We start from the raw sequence: 22450 nt of genomic DNA on the forward strand, positions 1-22450 counted from the left end.
TCTCAAATGGCCATTAATGTTTTGGAGCTTTCTTCACAAATTGCAGATGAGGGCCAGAGCTCCCCATTGCTAAACTATTCATTGGTATTTCTTTCTAATCCTATACAGAAGAGCTATCTAAATATTGCCTGTGTCAAAGTAAATATTTTAAAACATGTGTACTTGACTCGGGGCCGGTGGGAGGGGTGGGCTGCAATTGTTTGCAGTCCAGGAGCATCACGTCATTGGTCCAGGAGCATCACATTACTGGATCCCTCCTGGTGCGGCAGGTGCCGGGTCAGAGTGCGTGTGCTCACACCCAGCATCCCGGGAATACGGGGCATATCTAGGTCCCCCCCAGCACCTCTCATTCCTGAGCACCTACTCCCACTTTGCTTCCAAACACTTCCAAAGCAAGGGCACCCTGTTGAAATGCCTAGTGTTTCAGCCTTTGCTAAGCAGTACATTCTATTCGTGAAGGCTTTCGCTGCAGGTTAAAATTCTCAGCCGCAGATCATACAATGCGCTGAGAAGTATCGGCTGGGGGAAAAAAAAAAAGCCTGTCATACATAGCAGGACTACCGATAATCTGCAGTATATCACACTCCAGCAAAAAAAATGACTAACATCAAAGCTTAACAGGAATGATTTGTATGGTTGAGACAAGCAGGATAAAATATGTATTTTAACTAAATCAGGTTTTAGGAATACAAGGCACAGGTTAATCCTTTATAAATATGTTCACAGAGTACATTAGACACCAGCCCGCCTCCAGAAAATGAATGCAGCACACACTCTGATGTGTTACAGAGGCAGGATAAATGAGGGAACTCTTCTCTGTTTGATCTGGTTCTGCTCTGTAATTCAGAGATACTGGAGATGGGTGGCGAGTTTCTCATTGATCCCAAAAGAACCAATACTGTTGAATCCTGTGAAATGGAAGCTTTGTAGAGGATTGGAGGCTACGCGCGAAGGACATCGTAGCTTTAGGGGCATGTTCTCTTCTCAGGAACGTGTGTAACTGGCATTCACAAGAGTCACACACATCCTGGGGAAACTAGACCCCGTAGCTTAACAACAGTGAAAATGCATACCTAGCTCCACAGGCAATTATATCCCTCTCATCGCTACACCGGCACCCAGTTATCAAAGGATGGATTTCCAGGAGATAATAAATGAACCTGGAAACAAACGTCTTGAGAATTTTGAAACAATGCTAAATTTGACACGCATCATCTTTTCAAAACGCATCAAAGTGCATCAATCTAAGCCTAAGATATTTTAGGTAGAAAACACCAGGCTAGCACATAGATGGGGGAATAATCAATTCCAGGGGGCTTTTTTTCCCCATTCTTTCCAGCTTTTTAAACCACTTACACCAGTCCTTGCTTCTCTGCACTGTATTTTGCATATGGTGGAGGTGTTAATGCACAGTTACTGCACAACGGGGTTGTGAATTTTAGTTAATGAAAGCTTTTAAAGGCGCAATGAAATCCTTGGATGAAAGGCAACAAAGAAGTGCAAAGTGTTATTATAGCCTAGCCTAAGTTTTACTGAGAGCATTCTTATACACGATGGACACAGCATAAATATGTATTATGGATGATAACCTCCCTGTAAATGCTAATTCCCACTCCCGAGGCTGCCAGAGGCAAGGGGTGGCAGTCTTATAAGACTTAATAAAGTCTCATAATGTTTTCATCCTATTCCTACCCCCAGGAGCTAGAAGAGGACGCCTGTATACGTTCTGAATCCTTAACGAATAGCACGGCCGTCCTGGCGTATTGCGCGCACAATTAGATCCCAAGGACTGCAGGCCAAGATGGTTCAGTGAACACTTAAAGGCAGAGGCAAAGATAGGAAGTACAGCAAACGCTGCAGTTGCAGTCACAGCAGCGTGGCACACAGTAAGTTTACAGCAGGTGTTTGGATGCTATCTATGGAAGGGAAGGGACAGAAATCTGCTCGTCATTTTCCTCAGTAATTTTTGCTAAAATCCAAGTAATTGTTTGTGCATGGTAACAAAAAAGGAGCAATTAAGACAGTCTGTATTTTGCAAAGGTGAGAAAGGGATAGGTGTCAACGGGATGCAGACGAAAGCTCCAGCAACCCATTTGGAAATGATCTAGCACCAGAATAAATGTACAACGGCTTACCAGGCTGAGAGAGGAGGGGATCTGCTGGTCTGAACGGTGGTTTGATCTGTTACGACGGGAGTGAAGTCTTCGGTTAGAAAAATATTATTCTGCTTCCTGGGTCTGCAAGCGCTAACATTGCTCTAAAGCCTGCGTCCCTCTGATCAGCTGCCCTGTTTCACTGATCACAGTCTAAGTGATCTGCAGCATCCTTCTTTTTCTGCCTCTGTTCAGAGAAAAGATTGCAGCTTCGTTTCGGCTATTATTTGCATGCTTTTTCTTAACAGTTTACTCTCAGCAGCTTCTGATTTAACCTTCCGCGTTCTGAAGTCCAGGAAAATACTAAAAAGAGAATTTTTAGAGCGGCATCTAATATTTTCAAAGTGATAGCAGGCACCTCACGCATACATCTCATGTTCCACCCTTTTTGGTAAATGTATTCTAACACTCTTAACTTACCTGCTTTAAAAGGACTGGCATGTTGAACCAGCTGGCCTTTTTCCACTGCTAGTGCTTTTCATGTTATATTCTGCTGCTCCAATTTCTGTATTTTCCCTGCATTTTGCAAGACAGAATGCAGAAGTTTAAAGGCTCATAATGTTTACGTGACAAAAATCTTACTGCTAAGTACAGTATTACTGACGGATTAGTTTAATGCAATAGCATAATGTAATTTAATTATAGTAATAGTGCACAGCAACAATCTTACTACTTATGTCAGATTGTGAGACATTCTTTCTTAAAAGCTTCATCATTATTATTTAGTTTTTAGGCTTAGTTCCACAGTATCCCACACACGCACATATTAAATTAATTTCATAGGTGTAGAAGAAGAAACATTAGGTAAATTGCTCCCATTTTGCCCCTGTAAGATTCCAAAAGAATTCACACTACTAAATGAAAACCTGTTTTGCATGATGAGACAATAGTCAGCCAGCCTGTGGTGAGAGCTTGTAGCCTTCTGGGCACAAGTCCTCGGACCTGCATGCTGCAGTTCAAAAACTAAAAAAAAAAAAAAAAAGCCCAAGCCAAAAAAAAAAAAAAAGGATCATTCCACCAAATCTACCTTTTCTATTTACCAGACAGCTTTTAACATAGATTGATCTGAATTCCTGTGCCAGGCAGGAACTACCACATTCATGTAAACTATTGTAGTTCAGGGCTCCAGCTTTTTCAGCCCACGGCTTCCACTGATTTCAGCTGTGGCTGACGGCAGTTCGGAAAATCCAACCCACAATAACTCCTATTTCTAAAGTGTTTTCTATCTGAAGACCACAGAATTTTCTATCAGTGTTAATTCAGCCACACAACAGCTCCAGAAACACAGAAAAATGCATCTTCAGCCAGCACAGCTGTATGCAAAGTGAACATCTGTCCATTGCCAAATTCAGTTTAGCTAATAATAAAAAAACCCCACACTTTATTTTCTCTTCCAGACAGGACCAGACTGCAAGGGAAAGCCTGGAGAGGATTTCCATGCTTTAAAAAGGGAAACAGGGAGAGCCTGAATTTCCTAAGGTCACTGAGGAAACGCCTGCCAGCACTAGGAAAAGAACCCGGCACTCGAGCAGCCAAGGTACCATCCTCACAGCCAAAAACGGATGGTTTTTCTCTGCAGTGTGACTGCGTTACCTCTGTCGTGGTGACAGGATGGCACAGACAGAGCAGGCTCTGTGGATTTTGTGGCAATGAAGCTAGATAAGGGTAATTGCTGGCCTTTCTGCAATTGCATCATGGCAAAATCTCTTCTTGCCTTATTTCAACAAGAAGCGGCTAGGTAACGAGAATTAGCTAAATCACTGCCAACCATTGCTTTTTAGAGGGGTTAACAAAGGTGCGTACCCTTTTTTCTTGAAACTATGGAAACTGCAAAATAGCCCTGCTGCGCGCTGACCTGTTGCTGTTCATTTACTAGCTCGCCCAAGGTTTTGTAGGACCCAATTGTATATATTTTTCAGCATATATATTTATTTAGGTATGAGGCTAAAGCCACAGAGGGTTTTGGGCTCAGTACTGTGGTGCTTGACTCTTAGGGGCTCTTTCAGCTTTAGAAAGCCATAGCTCCGCAAAAGCCAGCATCTCTCTCTGCACAGAAGCCAGTTGTTTGCATGGGACTGTCATTTCTGCTTCTTCCAAGCAGAAGGGGTTTGGAAGATGACTCAAGGGTGGATGGACACATTTCTCTCCCCTTTGACTTCACAACACATACGAGTGCGTGGAAGCATCCGTACCCAATGGCACCTTTTGGTGCGACACACCAGCATAAGGAGGAGATAAATTGTGCTGGGCTTCCCATTTCTTTTCAAGTCTCGACAGTGTATTTAAGAGCAGTCCTGTGATGCGAAAGATTAAAATTCACAGCCCTTTTCTGTTTGATGTTTGAACCCAGGATCAATCTTTTGAGCAAATATTTGCTAAAAGCTAGCCTATTCACTCTTTTACAATACCAAAAGCCACCTGTCAAATCTATGACATCTTTGCAAGCTACAGAAAGAAACATAATTATATGCCAATTCACTTCTGCATTAATTTTAGCGTGCAGCAGAACCCCTTTCTCTAGACAGCCCCTGCTACTGCAGCAACACCCTGTACTCAGCAGAAGCCTGGACTTTTGATAGAAGTGGCACCGTTTTTACACCTTTCTGCCTTGGTGTTATTCATACTGTGTACCCATTTGCTACCAAAAGCCTCTGCATTCCTTAAAGCTTTGTCTCAGAAGAAGAAAGAAATCCGGGTCAAACTCCCTGCATCAAAGCGAGCTGGTGGGGGATTTCAACCTTTGTCTTAGCTCCGCGTCTTAGGTGACTGTTCTGAAGATTTAAGGGCACTAAGGAAACGTTGTCCTCTCTGCCGTGTTTTGCATGAAACTTTATAACAACCAGAAAGCAAGAAGTTGCTCCCAGCCTAAGATCTACTACAGTAAATTAGGTCACCTCAGCTGCTTTTGTAGACAAGAGGATGCACCTACGGCGAAGTCGTCTCTTCCTCCCATCGATAACATTGTTCCCTTGCCTATACGTGTTGGTTTGGAAACGAACCGAGAGTCTATTTAAAGTGAAACTCCTGATTATGAGTCTCCCTGCTATTCCCGCCCCCCCCTTTTTTTTTTTTTACCATTCAGGTGCAGTGAACAACTTCCGCGCTGCTGCGAGCTTGACTCCTAGCCTCAAGATCTCACCCTCCCTAGTGTTGTCTGGATATCAGGTTTTTCAACCCCCAGTCCTTCCTCACAGGTAGGAAGCACATCACAACTCATTAGTAATTTACTGCTACAGTAATTTTTATAATTACTGCCAGGAGGCCTCATTAAATTTGATCTAATGAATAAATATTGTATTTTTCAACGTGATTACCAGAACAGCTTAAGCTGAGTGCCATAAACAATTATTTTCTTCAATACGCAGTATGTCAGTGAGTATTGATTTTTATTTTGTAAAGAATTTACTGTATTCCCATCCATGGCTAGTAAGTAATAAATAGCCAGCCCTCTGAGGTGTCAATTGCCACAGAGCAGATGGCAAAACAGAAATTGGGGTATCTGTTGCAAAAAGTAAAATAATGCACATTAGTGAAGATAAATGGTTTGTCTGGAGGTCAAGGAGGAGTGCTGCAATGTGAGTCTCTCCCAGCCCTCAAGAAAGCAGCCTGCTTTAGTCCGGTGTCTCTGATTTGTAATACCAAAAATTGCAATACCAAAAATTGAGTTGTGATACCAAAAAATTTAGGATGTATTAGCAGGATGCAACAAAGCATTTTATCTCAGAGAACCAACACGTGAGCAAACAACGATGCCTTATGTTTCATTTGCTTTTAGACTGATTGATCACATGAAGCATTCTTCTACCAGGTTTAAGAAAAATACAGAATAAAATACGCTGAACGTGAACGTACAGTTCAAATCAAGGCTGTAAATTATATTTACTTTCCAACATCATCTACATCTTTTTCAGCAATTACAGACTTTAGCATAAAAACCTCTTTGAACTGTAACGAAAGGCATGCATTGGCAATGTCTTGGATATACATCAGAGGAGCCCAGCATCAGGAGAAAACCCTTGACATGTCTGTCATCTAAGAATGTTTCTGCACTCCAGCTATACGGTACCACATCAGATAGAACCAATTCCATAGCTCAAGCACTACCTAAATAATTTTTAAGTAAATTCACCTACACCAACAAATAGCACTGCTGACCTGTGCCATCAGGTTTTTTTGTTTCAGCAAGTCTTTCATTTAGGGCAAGTGTGGGTAAACCCTGGGACGCTGAGGGCGATTCATATACCCGAGAGGACTTTTTGCCTACTTAATGGACATTTTTGCATGAGCTGCATTTTCTCCCTTGGTTGTTTAGTTTAAGGAGACCTGGGGAGTCTTGGTAGTTAGCTCAATATCTCCCAGTCAGTCTCCTCGCTGTGGCCAAACCCAATTTCACATTCCAGGGTACACTGCAGTTACTGATTCGTAACCATATTTCATCAGAACAGCTTTTCTGACTCACCAACACGCAACTTTTCACCCTTACGCATTACCTCTAAGCAAACAGCAGGCAATTAACTCTACAGAGGACCTTAGGACTAGATCCACTTTAGCTGCTGCTTCAGTCCATAGCCTCTGTGTTCCATGAGACTTAACATTTGCTCTCGTGAAGTCCCTTTAGCACCCGAGTTTCTGTTGTGACAGATGCGATGCCACCTCAGTCTCACCAACGCTGGCTGATGAATACCTGTGCTTCCAGATCGGATGTGGAAGAAAACACAACCTCCCTCATCTTACTACCCATGGGATTTGGTGGCACTTCCTGAATGATCCTTGCATGAAGAGCAACTATAAGACAGCTTCTGTTCCTGCTTTGTATTTTTGGTGCTCCATGTCCCAGAAACACACTAACCACAGCACTGCAGAGCTCAGTACAACTACAGGTAAAAGTAATAGTAACAGCGCCCTGCGCTGCTGTGGTCTGACACCTCCAGTACCTCGCTTCTACTCCAACGACTTTATTTTCTGAGGGATAAGGCCAACACGGTTTAGGTGCCAGGCAAACACCAAGAAAACATGCTCAGAAATTGAGGCAGAAAGAGGTTCAGGCGGTTTTTAACTGCAGGGAGGAGTTGAGTATTTCGTACAAACCAAGCCATTTATCATAGGGACTTCTGAGAATCGCTTTTACAAAATTCCGTGTCTTCTTACGTATTGTACAGCAAGCCATGGCATACCAGAAGGAGCACGGGAGCTCCATCAAGGCTGGCTGTTTCACTAGATAGCAGGGAACCCTAAGATCTGGTAGGAATCACATCTCCTTGTGGATCCCAACATGTTAGAAGCATAATGCCATAGTACAGGGGAAAACAGAAGCTAGATTTCAGCAGTCAGGCTTAATTAGAAAGTCAGCTAAGCCTGGTATCCTCAGAACTGAAAAAAAAACCCAGATGCTAGACGTGAGCTTTTGGAAACTGGAAAAACAGGTAGGAAGAAAGAAAATGGTACCAAATAGATTGCAATACTCTCAACTCCCTTGCTTCAGCTATAATGCATAATACACTTAATAGCGAGTATGTCGATGAAATAGACTGACGGTGCTTGCAAGGAGAAAGAGTGTGTATCTCCAGTCTCTGCTTAGAAGGCACACAGGGAAAAAGGAAAAAAAAAAAAAAAAGACGAAAAAAGCATTATACCTTGCTGAGGGTAAGTCTGCAGGTCTCGATGAAAATTAATCGTAATCACGTTAAGCACATTCAATCGTTAATTTTTTTCTAAAGCAGGCTCTAGCTATGTGGGTGAATGGTTTTTTGGTCTTAGAGCTGCAGAAAGAGTGACTTGTTTAAGATCACACCAAAAGGCTTTGACAGAACGCCATATCTGTGTGCTGCAATGGGCACACAGATACCATGTACACTGGTATATTTTTATTTACTGGAGATACCTCAGAGCTTTTTAGTGCAGAGGCTGTTTTCTAGCCACAGCAACCATTTAAAAGCTAGAAGTTACTTCTGCCAGAGAAAACTGGGATTACATCAAAGCAGCTCAGTTCCTCACAACAAAACTCTGTGCTTGATTTCCAATCCCAAAATTGTAACATCGCAACTTTTTCGTAAGAATTAAATGGCAACAGAAATAAAGGGGGAAGAAAAAGCTTTTACAGTGTTAACTCTCCACGGCAGGAGGAAGCCAGCATGGGCATTGAGCTCGGCACACTCATCCCCTTCTCCCTGCTGAAAGGGACACAAAAAGAACTCTGGCTAAGCATTTATTTTTCTGCTAATGTGAAAGTTTTCTTTTAAAGAGGAAGCAGATTGAACAGAGCACGAGAAAAGAATTTGACTCTGGCTTATTTCCAAAGGGTTTTTTTTTTTTTTTCCTGATGATTCACTATTATCACTTGTATTCACATTACAACTAGCCTCAAAAAGAAATACCCAAAACCGAAATGAACTCCCCCCTACACCCAACAACAAAAAACCTGTGCCACAAAAGCACTAAGAAATAGGATCTTTCCTACTGCTAAATTCTGCTAATAAGCTATAGAAGAAGAGACTCACATAAGATAAGAGTGCCTATGCTCATTCACGTTTGAGTAGTAACATAGCTAAGCCTCTAGATCTGGAACTTTAGAGCACATCTAAAGATGGCAAATCTCCGAGGTATTAAGCAAAATGGTTGACACTAATTGAACTTCAGGTTTTACTTCAGCTATATAATAAAATAGAAAACGCCTAAATATGTCTGAAGTCTAAAATGTTTAAATTTTTAGTATCGTCTTTCTAGTCGTTTTATTTTCAAACGGGAGTCTGGATGTTCAGAGAGGAGATATAACTGCCAATTCTCTGAAAACACGAACAAGACGAATTTTTATGTTTGTGGGAGCCCTCTCACCCTCAGCCCCGGTGGCAGTCAATTGTCAATGCCCAGTTTATGTAGCAATTCACCAACGTACCGCTTTTACATGGGCATTCAAGCTAAAAGGAGGTAAAGCAAGGCCAAAAGGAGTGCTGGTAGGATTACCTTGTTAGTCTGTACGTGATTAAAAGAAAACGATGCTTGCCATATAGGCTTCTGTTACTTACACCTCGACGCAACCTAGCACACAATTTCATTCTCCCTGCCTGCAATGACATTAACAGACGGGTAAAAATACAAAGCTAACTTGAGCCCAAACACGAATCTATCATTTCAGTAAAGTTTTGTTGCCGTTTTCAGGAGCGGATGTAAGTTTTACCTGCAGACACACTCCGGGGGAAAGGTTGTACGAGTAGAGCTCAACCCAGCAGGATCTACAGTTCAACTGATTTTTTTTCTAGTTGAAGTGATCAGCACAATTACCGCTGCAGTACTACTAATAAAAGACAGTTGCAGTGCCTTCTTACCCCGTCCTGATCGTACCATGATTTCTGGCTTTTTTTTTTTTTTTTTTCACGTAACAGAACCGTCTGCCCTCCTTGCAACCACAGCTGGATCAATCCTAGCTGGAAGAAAGCCTGTACCAAAGAGCAGCAAGCAGATCTTGTTTAATATGACTGTAGCCCTATGCTCTAGACATATTTTCACAAAAAAACACAACATCTACAACTTCTTATAAGTATCAGTCATAATAGGATTCCTAATTCCCCCTCACCTCTCAGGACTCCTACCACTAGCACTGATCATTACATTTTTGGGTTCAAACGTACAATCCCCCTCCCATTTGCCACCCCTACCCCAAAGGGTTTGTGGTTTTTGACACCCATCTAGGAGCCCCAGGCTTATTAACTGGAAGAAGGGCGAGACCCAAGCATGAAAGGGTGATGCTGTCCTCAACATTCGGAGCCCGCACACTCATGTACGCCTATGACAGAGCCCAGCATTCCCTGATTGCTGGTGTTTAGGACCCCATAGACCGGCCAGCCTATACTTGAGAGAGAAAGGCATATCATTTCACTCACTTTTAGTTGGGAGGCCAAGAACCTGAAAGAACAGCAGGCAGCATTTCCAAAATCTCCACACCAGCTTATGCCATTAGCCATGCAAGAGCTGTGGTAGCAAAAAGCCGAAGAGAACAAACTGGCTTATGCCAGCAGAGGTCAGTGGGTGACTCTCTTGCCAAATGTTTCAGATGCACATTGTACGTTACAGATAACGTCTCAATGTCAGCTATATTCCCTCATCCTGGAACACTGAAAGCCATGCTTTGACCAGATGCAACCATTTTGCCCTTTTTGATCCCGTTAGCCTACCCGAGCAAATGATGCTGTTGCTTTGTTACATTATTATCTCCTTGCTTTTCTCTTCAAAACAATGTTTTAGGTGTCTGGCAGACAAAATAAAGGTACATTAGCCCATAAGGTTAGGAAGGGAGAGGGGGAAATTCCCAAAGCTAATGCCTATTTTTAAAATTTCCATTGCAGCTCCCTACACTAGCGTAGCTGGTTAAGTGGCTGAGTGTTGCTCTGGAATGTCAACCTGTGAAGCCACACTTCAATGCTATTTTGTTTAGTGGCCAGCCCAGCCCAAACCACAACACAGATAGAAACCATGAGCTCTTTAACTACTTATCAAGTTAACATCAACAGTACTTAAGTAGCCACGGTACAGAGGCTCGGGGGAAAAAGGTGTATTGAGACACCTCAAAAATCATCATGTAAACCATAAACTAACACAGTACACAATTACGTACGAATTTATTCTCACATCACCAGCACTGGGATGAAAGGCAACGCATCTAAACAAAGCTTTTAGGTGAGAGTAAGGACCTGAGGATTTTAGCAGCAGAGCGTACCTGGGGGCTGATCAGTCACTCTGCTCCATCACTTCTTTCCTGTTTCCTCTCTCGTTACAGGTCGTCTTTGTGTGATCTTCTGCCAGAGTCTCATCTAACTCCTCTCTCTCGACCCAGCTATGCTGATGCCAAAGCAAACAGCCCAAGTATCAAAAACAGTCTTCAGCACTGTCAGCCTGCAATCAGGGCCCCCCACCTAATTCTCTGCTCCAGCACAGAGCTCCCAACTTACAAATACATATACAGTGGCAGGCACCTGACTTCAATTTGTCTGAAATGATAATATGCTCCTCATCCTTCTCAGCTCAGGATGTAGGCACCTAGTTTAAAAAAAAACTTAGGAAAAAAAAAAAGCAGAAAGGTAAGCACATAGAACATGCACTTATAGTGTGTATCTGGCCTGAACTCGGCACCTATATACTTCCACCCTCACAGGTTAGTCACCTGGTACCAAACAATTCAATGCAAGCAGCACGAACATCAGAGCAAGGCTGGTTCAGGGACACACAGCTGGGGAGAGAACGATGTCCCGGTCCCACTGCTCCCCCAGGGAGCAATCCGCTCCTTCACTTCACAACAGAAGTTTACCTGAAAGGTGGTAAGGTCAAAGTACAGCTCTAATGAGCTTTTTTAAAAAACAGTGAAGAGGCAGAAATTCTAACCCAGAACATTTTTATTTTCAAAATAAAAAAAAAAAACTTTATACAGAACATTGTAGATCTGAGTAAATCTAAATACAGCAGTCTCTGTGATAGGACGCAAGGGTTCACTGTTACCACAGTCCTTTCATGCTCTAGCAATCAGAAGGCAAGCCCAGCAATTTGAAAAAAAAAAATTTATTTTTATTTTAAAAATTGTTCTTCTCTGTCAGAACATGTATTTCTAGAGTTCCTTCTTCATGAAATGTACCCAGAGGGTAGAACGCCCTCCGCCTCACATTGCACAGCTATTCACACTGTAAAACCAGACAAAGAGAGGACAGGAGATTTTCAAGAGAATAGATGATTTATGAAACAGAACTGCAAGTCTGAGACATAAATATCTTTTGTTTCTAAACTCCTCTCTCCGCCCCTCCCACACACACTGATGTCATTCCCAGAAAGGTATAAACTGTGGATCGTTATGTATACACACAGTGCAAATACTGTGCAGAGAAGTCAATAAAATACCAGTGCTCAATAAAAGCAAGTTGATTCTTCTACTATTCAACTGTACATTATTTATAACATCGCATTCTAAATCCTATACAAAACTTATACAGTAGTTTCCATAACCAAACTAAGTGCATTTATACACTTTGTGGTTCGGTTCTCCAGGTGCAATTTTCATGGCACCTTTTTTTCTACAGCACTGAGTACACAAGACCCCATCCACAACACAGCACATTAGAATTCTTCTGCTCCATTTTTGCTGTATTCATGCTTCATTAATGACATCACGCGCAATATCCTTCTACAATCATGCGGAGCCAGATACAGAAATACGGCCGGACAGTTAAGGAGGAGACCACAGCACTAACCACATTTGTAAGTGCTCACAAACTGCTTGCAACCCATTACATCTCCCTTTTTATTTATTTTTAAAAGCCTTTTTGATGAGGCAATCGTTCTTCCTCATCTGTTACTACAACAGGGGTGTTTCTTGAGAACATTATCTATTTACATTTATGCTGCTCTATGCAACTGGAAGAATAACTCTCTTTAAGCTGAACTGGAGCTTAGAAAGCCCTTGTTTTTTATTTTTTTTTTTTAAAGTAAAAAAAATCAGGCTTCTGATTCCAGTGACTGTTTGTCATTGCCCTTTTTCTTGATAACCAAATTCAACAAGTTACCATCTTTCACCAACTTGTACTTGGCCAATAGCCACAGGAACTGCTACTCCTCTATGTAACCAGGCCCTGGTCTGGAGGCATCCCTCTTCCCCAGGACCAGCGCCGATTCTGCGAAGCAGCAGTTCTGCAGCTGCAGCAAGAGCAGGGAGAAGAGAACCCACAAAACTAGTAATTTAACAAAGGGTACATTCTGGTTTTGACAGAGTGGTCACTCCACAATGTATACCAGTACGTTCACATCAGTGGCATCACTACGCAATGCTAGTGCTGGTGCTGGGGAAGCTTTCAGCAGTGGCCTCCTCATCTGAGAAAAAGTGCCACCCCCAACTGCTTCTGCTGCAGCTTTTAAGTCACTTGGAGAATCTCCCTTGAAATGGCCAATGCGCACTTTGAGTACTCTATAAAACCAAATATTAGTGCTTGGAGACTGCTCAGCTGCAACTAGGGCTTCCTTTTTGAACTTAAGAATGTGTTGTTGTCTTAGAGAATTCTTAGCTTCTAATTGATCATTTATAGAAAGAGTCTATACTGCAGCAGAAGTCGGCCTGGAGTTAAGCACATACCTTTCCCTGCTTGGTTCTGCAGGGAACGGCACCTGAATTTTCAGACCTTCTATATCTTTTTGTGATCAACTTCAAACCATAAATACACCTGCAGCACAGATGAATAGAGCATGAATAGAACTCTAATGGCTTAAAGCCCCATCTCCTTTCAGGAAAGAAAAAAAAGTTATTGGCATGAAAGCAAGGACTGATGCTATCTGATTTGCAAAGTTGTTTAAAAAGAAAACAATGGCCTGTGGGCAAAGACCTTCATTAAACAGCTTTCCCAAGTATGATTTGCACTGAGATAAGTGAAAGTTCTTTATCCTTTTTTACCCAAAAGGGGAGAGAAGGAAGGCACTGGCTTTGTGATCTCATTTGATTAAACAATCCACTGTAGGCAGTAATATGACATTAGTGAAAGAGTACGTAATCTAACGGCAGTCACGGCTTCAGTCTTCCATTCCGAGTTCTTGTTTCAGACTGAAAGACAAGTAGAAACACGAGTTAGCTTGTAGCAAAACACTCTTTGGAAACTCTTTAGACAAATTAGCGGAAGCCCTGACAATAAACACAGCTGAAGTTGAGAGCCAAAGACAGAATGGATGTGCCACTTGTTTTGGGCAAGAACCAACACGTCAGAAAAATCATACGGCAAAATCTCAGATTCTAAAGGCAACATGGACTGATCTTGAGATTTACCTGACAAACCGGGATGTGTAAAGCTCCCGTCTCCTAGTTTGGAGCTACTTATCCCCCTTACAGCAAAGCCATGCCACTGACACACCACCATACTTACCTTTTCAAGTAGGCATGGACATTGTCATAGCCATGGTACTTGGCCAGATAGACCAGGACACCTGTAGCACATCGGCCATCTCTCTGTCTGCAGAAGCTACAGTTGCAGATTCCACGACACGGTGGGCACCTCCAGGTCTAAACAAAAGACAGACAACAAGCCTTTGTAACTGAACTGGAATGCCACGTGATTCACACCTGCAACTTAAAAGAAGGTCTGGCTCCACACCGAGTTCTGCAGCAAACATCAGCGCTGCAGAAGCTATCTAAACTTCTGTACAAGAATCAGTACACGAGCACAAATTCTTCAGTCTGTAAGGGACTAAACTCTCCTTCACCTGCCTTGCACGTAGCCACAGGAAGCACTTCACTCTGCCCAACTCCCGCACCACTTCCACAGCCCACAACAGCAGCACTTTGTCCACAATACAGTTCCTTTCCATAGGGCATTAAGCACTAATGCAAGGCAAAAGGAAACACTATTCTGATGCTCAAGTCTGAAAATATTTTGGCAGCTGCTCTGCTCTCACATTTTACCCCTGCAAGTAAAGCTCTAGAAGTAGTAACTACAACGAGTTGTACACAACACAAGGTTCTGTGATTCAGTTTGAATCAAACCAGGACTGCGTTATGTACTACAGCGCTGTAAGGAGTTCTGCTGCTAAAACTCTTTTGCTGTGAGTAACCACTGCACCTCTCTGCTCAAGTTAAGCACAATAAAGCCAATCCGGAATTTTCTTACCGGATCCAGCAGCGCCGTTCTGACATCTTCCCCGTACCTATTGCGGAGGCACGGCCCACAGAACTGGCCCCGTACTCCTATACAATCAGGGTTACGACAATTTGTCTTGGTGTCTATGGTTTTTTGGCGGCACTGATGACAGGTGGATCCCTAAAACACAGGGAAAGTAGTTCAGGAAACAAGACATTAAAGATGGCTTTTTAGTTACCAAGAGTGTTTTAACATTGCATCTTCAGTGTCTGTTAATCACTTTCCTCAGCCGGTATCACCTAGGTACTACAGCTGCTCCAGGGTGAAAGCAAGCTAACTGGCTTGGTAAAGACCATTCTATAAATTCAGGGAAACAGAAGAGATGACATTTCAAGATCTCAGGCATACGTCTCGCCAAAATCACATCCTTCCTCCCAGTGAGAGGGAGTCTGCTCTATTTGATGTTAAACCACAGCCAAGGAATAACAAGAAAACGACTTCACAGAGTATGCATTTCACAAAGTTGGAATATACTTACCATGGCCCTGTTATATACTTTATCTCTTGCAGATCCACAAATATTATTCAGCTCTTCTACTGTTATTTCCCCAACTGGGCGCACAATGTGTGGAAAAGCCATGGCACCACGGTGACCCCTCCTGGGAGTTCGGGCTTCATGCTGAATAATGAAGACACAATACTGTTAGCATTAGTTTCAGCAAAAACTCTACACAAACAAGGTGGGGATCTTCAAAGCAATGCCAAAGTCTCAAATACCCATCACATATTTAAAGAAAAGATACAGATCTTTACAAAGACATACGATACGGATGCAGCTTTAGCATGTTCTCTTGGATCTGTCACCTTCAAGGTGCAGAAATGCTACTGGATCTTGCTTAATTCCTGGCGGAGTGCAAGAAAGTGATTTTTCAAGGATAAGGCGGGGGGAAATGAAGAACACATACAACATGCTATTTTCTGTACTTCCTCCCAGGCCATAGCATACTCAGAATCTCGATGAACTCTATGAATTGCCCTGTATGAATTGCTGTTTTCTTGATGGCATGCAAAAGCACCTCATGATCAACCTGTAACAGGAGAAATAGAGCCTCAACATACCTCCAGGAGTTCATCAGATATCTTTCTTCTTCTCACTAAGACGTAGCGGTCATCCTCTTCCTCTTCTGGCAAAGGAGTAGGAGGACCTTCAATCAGGGACCTGGATCTTGTGTGAGGCCGAGAACTTTGGTCTGGGTTCCTCCTCAAAGCACTTCTGGGCAATGAACGCCTTGGAAGTCGCTTTGGTCCCTGGTAAAGTTTAAAAGCCCCTAATGAAAACAGGCAAAACCCCAGACAGCTCCTGTCCCTACTACGAATTCCTCTCCCAAAAGACACGCCTTTCTTATGTCTTTCCTCCCCCTGTCCCAAATCACAAAACACAAGATAAAAACATCTTAGGCAAATTCATCTTGGGCATTCTGCTGGCTGCAGAGAAATAGTGAAAAGCACATTTGTGTCCATGAAGGTTTAAAATACAATAATTCCCCCACGCAGCAGCAGAACCTGCATCTAAGAGGAGTTGTAACTTCTGGTGTTGTTCCCATCTTCACACAGCTAACAGGTAAAGTGGTCGATTCACAACCCAACCTTCTTAAAGGACCTAGTTAGGGCACATGTCCAGGTTTTTTCAAGGCTCCAAACTGACAGAATATTTAGGGTTGCGCTTCAAAGCCTGAGCTGCCCCCTTATCTCCAGCCTTTGTATAAATACATATTTACACAGCACCTTGTTTAGTTTTATTGGCCTGTGGAGACACCTAACTTTTATGAATTAATCTGTTCTGCTTTATACAGTGGCAAATCAAAAGAGAATTGCACAATGAGGACGCCTGTTTTAGAAAGCAATAAAATTCTGAACTGGACTTTGATTTACACGGTTTATTAAGGTGGGTTTTTTTTAATTGAGAGATGTTTTGTAATGTCAGAATTTGACTCTGAGAAATCTGAAGGCAAATATAATAAGTTTATACTTACTTGACTCACAGTTGGCAATGATTTTCTCCCACCAAAGATACCGGAAACATTCTGCAACTCGGCCATTAGTTTTGCAAGCTAACAAGGGAAAGAAAAAGGAAGCAGAGCCTTAAGAGGGTGTTTATGTGCTATTACAGACTATTAGATTAGGGTAATTGGCTAGAAGTACAGTTACTTATAGGAAATGCAGTCACTCTTCAACTTTTTACTTTGATGTCTTATTTATGTTCTAGTGACTGCAAGTAATTTGAAAATGCTCAAACTAATATGTTTAAGTCCTATCCTTTAGACTTGCAGCCTATGGATTTTCACATGCCACTGGACATAAAATATCGCATTTAAATATCAGGAATGTAAATTCCTCTTAACGCATTCACATAATTCCCATTAGAGTTAATTTCAACAGCCAAAGAGGTTCCTTAAGAGTCAAGAAGGGAAGAAAGGGGGAACCCCGGGGAAACACTGAGTACTTGCCATTGCTTTGTTTTCCTTTATGTTTAAAGCTCTTTTTTCTAAAAACATAGCACCCTTTTCTTCAGAGTCAGAGTCTGAATCTGGATCAGGCATCAGATTTTCGGGAAGAGGTTCTATCTCATGCTTCCTCCTCTCGGATCTTCGAGGCGGAAACTTCATGGCTACTTTTAGAGGAAGAGCATATTTCTGCCTTCTCTGAGCGGCCTCACTTTCAGCACGTGTATCATTCTCCTCTGAATCCGATTCCAATTTCTGTTAACAAACCAGAATGGAAGCACATAAATCCAAGTGAGTTGCTCTGCAATTAAATACAGTTCAACAATATTTTGTTTGTGAGTGGTTAAAGAGGCTATCTGGCTAAAATCTAGACATCTGAATCTCTGGTCCTAGTGCTCTCGCGTATTTCAGAGGGGGTGGGGGGAACATGGTAGAATGAGAGGGGGGCACGGGGATAAAAAACTCTCAGAGAGCGCCACACTCTGTACTCCCGCTCAAAACTCCCGCTGTATTCCCAACACATGCAAGAAAGGAGCTTGGTTTCAGCTGCAGCAGTCTCAGCTGTCGCTTGCAGGTCTAATAGCAAAGCAAGTTTGTGTGCGAATGTGAGAGAGAATTGCCTTTGAAGGGCTTGATTTTGCAACATACTGCATTTGGCTGTAAAAACGCCACTACACAGTTCCCAGCACAGGGCCAAACCCACATCTGTAAGCGGTCAAGAAGAGCCATCTCACAGTATCAATGATACAAAATGAGAACCTCCTTCCGTCTAGAGTCAGTCAATGAAATAATTATGAGTAAAATCCCAATATTTTCTTATCTTTGAATTCGCATGCCTCGCTTACAACTTTCGCAAGAACCAAGGGTTCAGTGAGGACAGAAATTCATTTCTTTAGTTAGAAGCCCATTTTGCAATAGGGTACGACTTTTAGGTTTAGACTCAATGAGAGAGTCTTATTTTGGTCAAAGGTAACAACAGGCTTCCTGCTTCATATACACAGACCAATCTCAAACGGTAATCCTTATTTGCACAGGGCTTTTATTAAACCAGGTATGTGGTTCTGGCTGCCCATTATGTGTAGTTTTTGATTCCTTTTTCTTACATATCTATCCAGCTTTGTCTCCTACTTAATCTTTTTACTGTTGGGTATTATTTAACTCGGACACCTTCTCTTCCTATCAGACAATTTTTTTTTTTTCTAGTTATTCCTCAGCACGTTCCGAAGTTACAACAAACCTATTTATGCCAAACATGGTATTACTTCTGTTGGTCTTTTTAAGCAATAAAACTGCTCTTGCACTGATGTCAAGGAAAAGCAGGAAAGCAGATTTCACCACCTATCACTATTTCTTTACTGCTGAAGAAGTACAGCATTTCCTGTTACACTGTCAGAGGGCAGGTCTGACGGCATGTCAATATACACAGAAATTTTTCTCGGGTTTGCCGGAGTCCATGGGCTAGCGTAACATTTCATGTTAGAGTCTAACAGAGTACCATCCAGCAAGGACGGTTTTAAGAGGTATTATATTTCAAAATCCTTAAGGCAGATTTTATTCTCAACTTGTAAAGCTCAGGACCTTGGGGGCTTTTTACAGAGACAAAAAGAAAATGAAACTATGGCTACTTAGACTGTACATTAAATAGTGCGCTGTACGTTACTGTATATGTACTGTACATTAAATAATGGACCATACATAAAATGATGCTTCTTCCTGACAACATTCGACTGAAGCTGCCATTATTTTTCAATTAATAGTGTCTAAGAATTTAAACTTAAAATTGCAAACTAAAATCAACTGTCTTACCAATGCATCTTGAATCTCATTTTCTGAAAAGCCACAGAAGGACTCATCATCAGAGGCTTCGTGAAAAATTTTTGCCAGTTCTTCTCTAATATCCGACCTAAACTTGCATTTCTATGAAGAATAAAATATCCTTTAACTGAAGTTGTACAGAAAATGACTCACATTTACAAGTGCAGTATAAGCAAATAGCTTTTTTAATAAAGAAAAAAAAAATAGTTAAGGCATTTAACAAGGGGTTTCAGAACCGCAGTTGCAAATTATCAGGCATGTTAGGTTAGGTGACATTTCAAAGGCTAGAATAAATAGCTAATCTGTTTCCAACAATTACCACCTAGAAGCACAAGCAAAGAGTGAAATGAAATTACAGCATATAGCATAGATTTATAACTACTATACAAAAACACAAGCAGAGCGAGCAGTTTTAATCGTGCACAAAACATTTACTAGCTTTACATTTTTGCAAGCTCTACTAGCACTGCACATTCAGTTTTATTTGGTCTTGTACTGTACTTACTGTGTTTGCAAAATTATCAGAACCAAAACTGTCACAACTGTCATCGGAGGATGAGGATGTTTCCATAGGAATCAGTTTCGTATTTCGGAACGCTGTTAAGTTTTTCCTTCCTGAAGAAGCTCGGCGCTGCAAATAGGACAATGGCAACACCATTAATAAGAGACCTACTGTAGCATACTAGCCTGTAAGAACATGCCTAAATTGAAGTTTAGGAGGTTTGATCATTTTAGGATGTTTAACTCTCTTGAATACAAGTCAGCAGAATTATCATCAGCCTTGAAATAATTCCCAAAGTTAGAAATGGGAATAGTTTCTGCTCTGGTACATTTCTGATCATTGTTATAGGTGAGTTTTGTTCAGTATTTAGAAATACTTGTTTGATGGAAACAGCCAAGTGGAAATATACACAAAAATGGTATCCTTCCCCACTCATTATAGACAATGCTGGGAAAAAAAGTACAAGTACACAAATAGTACTAAGAAATCTGCTTTGATTTATTAATTATTTTTAGTTTGAGGCAAACACTGAATACGCTGCAGCTGTTAGGGAAGGGACTAAGGATCATACCCACGCAAAAGAGGAGCTTTGAAACAACTGCTGCAGACACAACAGCTTGCTGCTTTGTTAATTTTATTACCAGGTTGATTTACCTTTGTCGATGGGCTTCGGGTTTTCATTTCCCAGGGAATGTCTCTACCGGCCACGGCCCGTTTTACCTCCCCGGGGTGCCCCGAGGGCCAGGCCCGCTGCACCCACACCGGGACACTGCCCAGGCCGGGCACCCTAACCGCTGCCACCTCACGGGCCGGGACAAACCTTTTATAAATACGGTTTAAACAGCAACTAGCCAGAGCAGTTTGAGGACCTCCTACCGCCCGCCCCAGCACGGTTCACCTCGTCGCTTCCCGCTGGGGCGGCACGGCAGCGCCCCGGGCCTCGCCCCGGCTCCGCGGCCGCTGGCGAGGAACAGAACAAACGGCCCGGCCCGGCCACAGACACAAAAGGGGCCGTTTCTGGCCGCGGCTGGGGGAGCGCCCGGCCGGAGGAAGCCCGCCGGCACTGGGAAGCCCAGGCCGGCACACCCGGGCTCGCCATCGCCACGCCAACATGCCGTCGCCCCCCTCCTCGGAAGCGGCCTCCGGCGGGCCCCAGACCCGGCCCGGGGTGGCTCTCCCCGCCTCCCGCTGAGGTGGGGCCGCCCTCTCCCCTCCACACACACCCCCACGCCCCGCGGGGCCGCCCCGCGGCCACCCACCTCCGCCCCGCTCCCCCGGGCTCCACGGCCACCAACCCCCGGCCGCGAAGTACCTTCCTCCCGGCCCAACGGCCGCCCTCGCGCCCTCCCCCCGGTCCCAACGGCGGCCAGGGCAGCTGCCAGGTGGAGCGCGGGGGCGCTGGGAGGATGGCGCCGGGCCCCCCGCCGAGCGCGGCTCCGAAGCTGGGCCCCCTGTCCCAGACAGGCGGGCGCGGGGGAGACCCGCCACCGCGGCGGGGCAGGAAGCCCGGGGCTGCCGGCCCAAGTGGCGGGGCTGCCCCCACATCGCTCCCCCTGGGTCGCCCGGCGAACCGCAGCCCCAAAGACTCGCCACGCCCGATCCCACCGGCCTCCCCGCAGCCCGGCTTGCCCCGTCCGTGAGACCTCTGCCACCCGGGAAAGCGCAGCCGCCCCCCCCCATCCCTGGGTCGCCAGAAGCGACCCACGAGGGTGCCGCGCCCCCGGGGACCCCTCCGCCCACGGCGGGCAGCGCTCACCTGTGGGCGCGACAGACCCATGCTGGCGGCGGCGAGGCGAGCACCCGGGAACTGAAGGTTCGCGCCAAAGCGGCTGGGACAGCGGGGGGCGGGGCCCGGCGGCGCCTTTCCCGCGCTGGCGCCCGCGTCCTGGCAGATGCAGCTGACACCCCCGCGGGACCGGGCACCCACCGTGCCCGGCCGGCGCCCGCTCCCCCACCTCTGCTGAGGAGCTCGATCTCTCTCCCATGTTTCCCCTGGAGGGCTAGTGCGGGGCCCTCATTTTTATTTTTATTTTTTTCCTTTTGGCGGTGCGGAGTTTGTGGAGCTGCAAGGGCCTGGCCCTGTGGCGCGAAAACCTCCCGGCCGGAACGCCGCGGGGCTCGCGTGCCAGAGGGGAGGGGCGTGCGGGGGGCGTGCGGGGGGCAGGGACCCCCGAGCGGAGGAGCCCACGTAGTCGCTTAACTCCTTCTTTTTAATTTTTTTTTTTTTTAATTTTACATGCCGATCCTGGATTTGCGTCCGCCCCTCTGAAGCAGAACCCCAAAACGTGCCGGTTTTCGGGGGCGGGGAGGGGGGGAAGGGCGAAGGGGGGTTCTCCACGAAGGAGAAGCCCCCCCGGTCTGGGGCAGCCCCCGCGTACCCCCGCGGCACCCCGCGCCCCGTGGGACCCCGCGTTCAGCAGCGGCTGCCGCGCAGGGTAGTGAAAGTGCACTTCATTAAAGGGAGAGTGAAAGTGCGGTTCGTTACCAGACCCCCGCAGGCCGCTCCCGGCGCGGGGCCGGCAGCCGTGGGGCCGCGGGTGGCGCCGGTGCCCGCCGCCCCCTCGGGGCGCCCGACGGCGCGACGGGTTTCACCGAGAAGTTGGGGCGCGTTGCTCGTCGCAGAACGAAATAGGACTCGGAGGCGGGCCAGAAGAAGACAGGTCGTCGGCCATTGTAAACCGTTTTATGTAACGTTGGTAATAACGCATTAAATCACATACAGCCATTAAACACAGCAAAATAACCGCTGCGCCACCAGCATTTGGCAGCAATAGGAGCGGGAGCAATAATTCGGCAGCACTAGGAACGGGAGAAGCCCTGAAGAAGCTATACGGGATTTGTGGCCGGGGCGTTTGCTATGATGGCCCCTTTATCCTGCGGTTC

At 44.6% G+C, this 22450-nt stretch overlaps 1 protein-coding gene across 1 annotated transcript; it reads right to left on the reverse strand.

Annotated features, from left to right (window-relative positions):
- Positions 1–10767: 10767 nt before the first annotated feature.
- CDCA7 (cell division cycle associated 7) lies at positions 10768–21750 on the reverse strand. The gene is made up of 10 exons (XM_074594449.1): positions 21324–21750; positions 19571–19696; positions 19057–19167; positions 17254–17505; positions 16780–16857; positions 15866–16054; positions 15285–15425; positions 14777–14926; positions 14036–14172; positions 10768–13719 (listed from the first exon to the last, which is right to left on the reverse strand). Exons 1-10 carry the CDS (start codon positions 21342–21344, stop codon positions 13689–13691), a joined length of 1236 nt encoding a protein of 411 aa, XP_074450550.1. The 5' UTR covers positions 21345–21750; the 3' UTR covers positions 10768–13688.
- Between the last annotated feature and the right edge of the window lie 700 nt (positions 21751–22450).

Source organism: Larus michahellis, chromosome 7 (genome assembly GCF_964199755.1).
Source record: "Larus michahellis chromosome 7, bLarMic1.1, whole genome shotgun sequence".
In the NCBI taxonomy this organism is placed as follows: Eukaryota; Metazoa; Chordata; class Aves; order Charadriiformes; family Laridae; genus Larus; species Larus michahellis.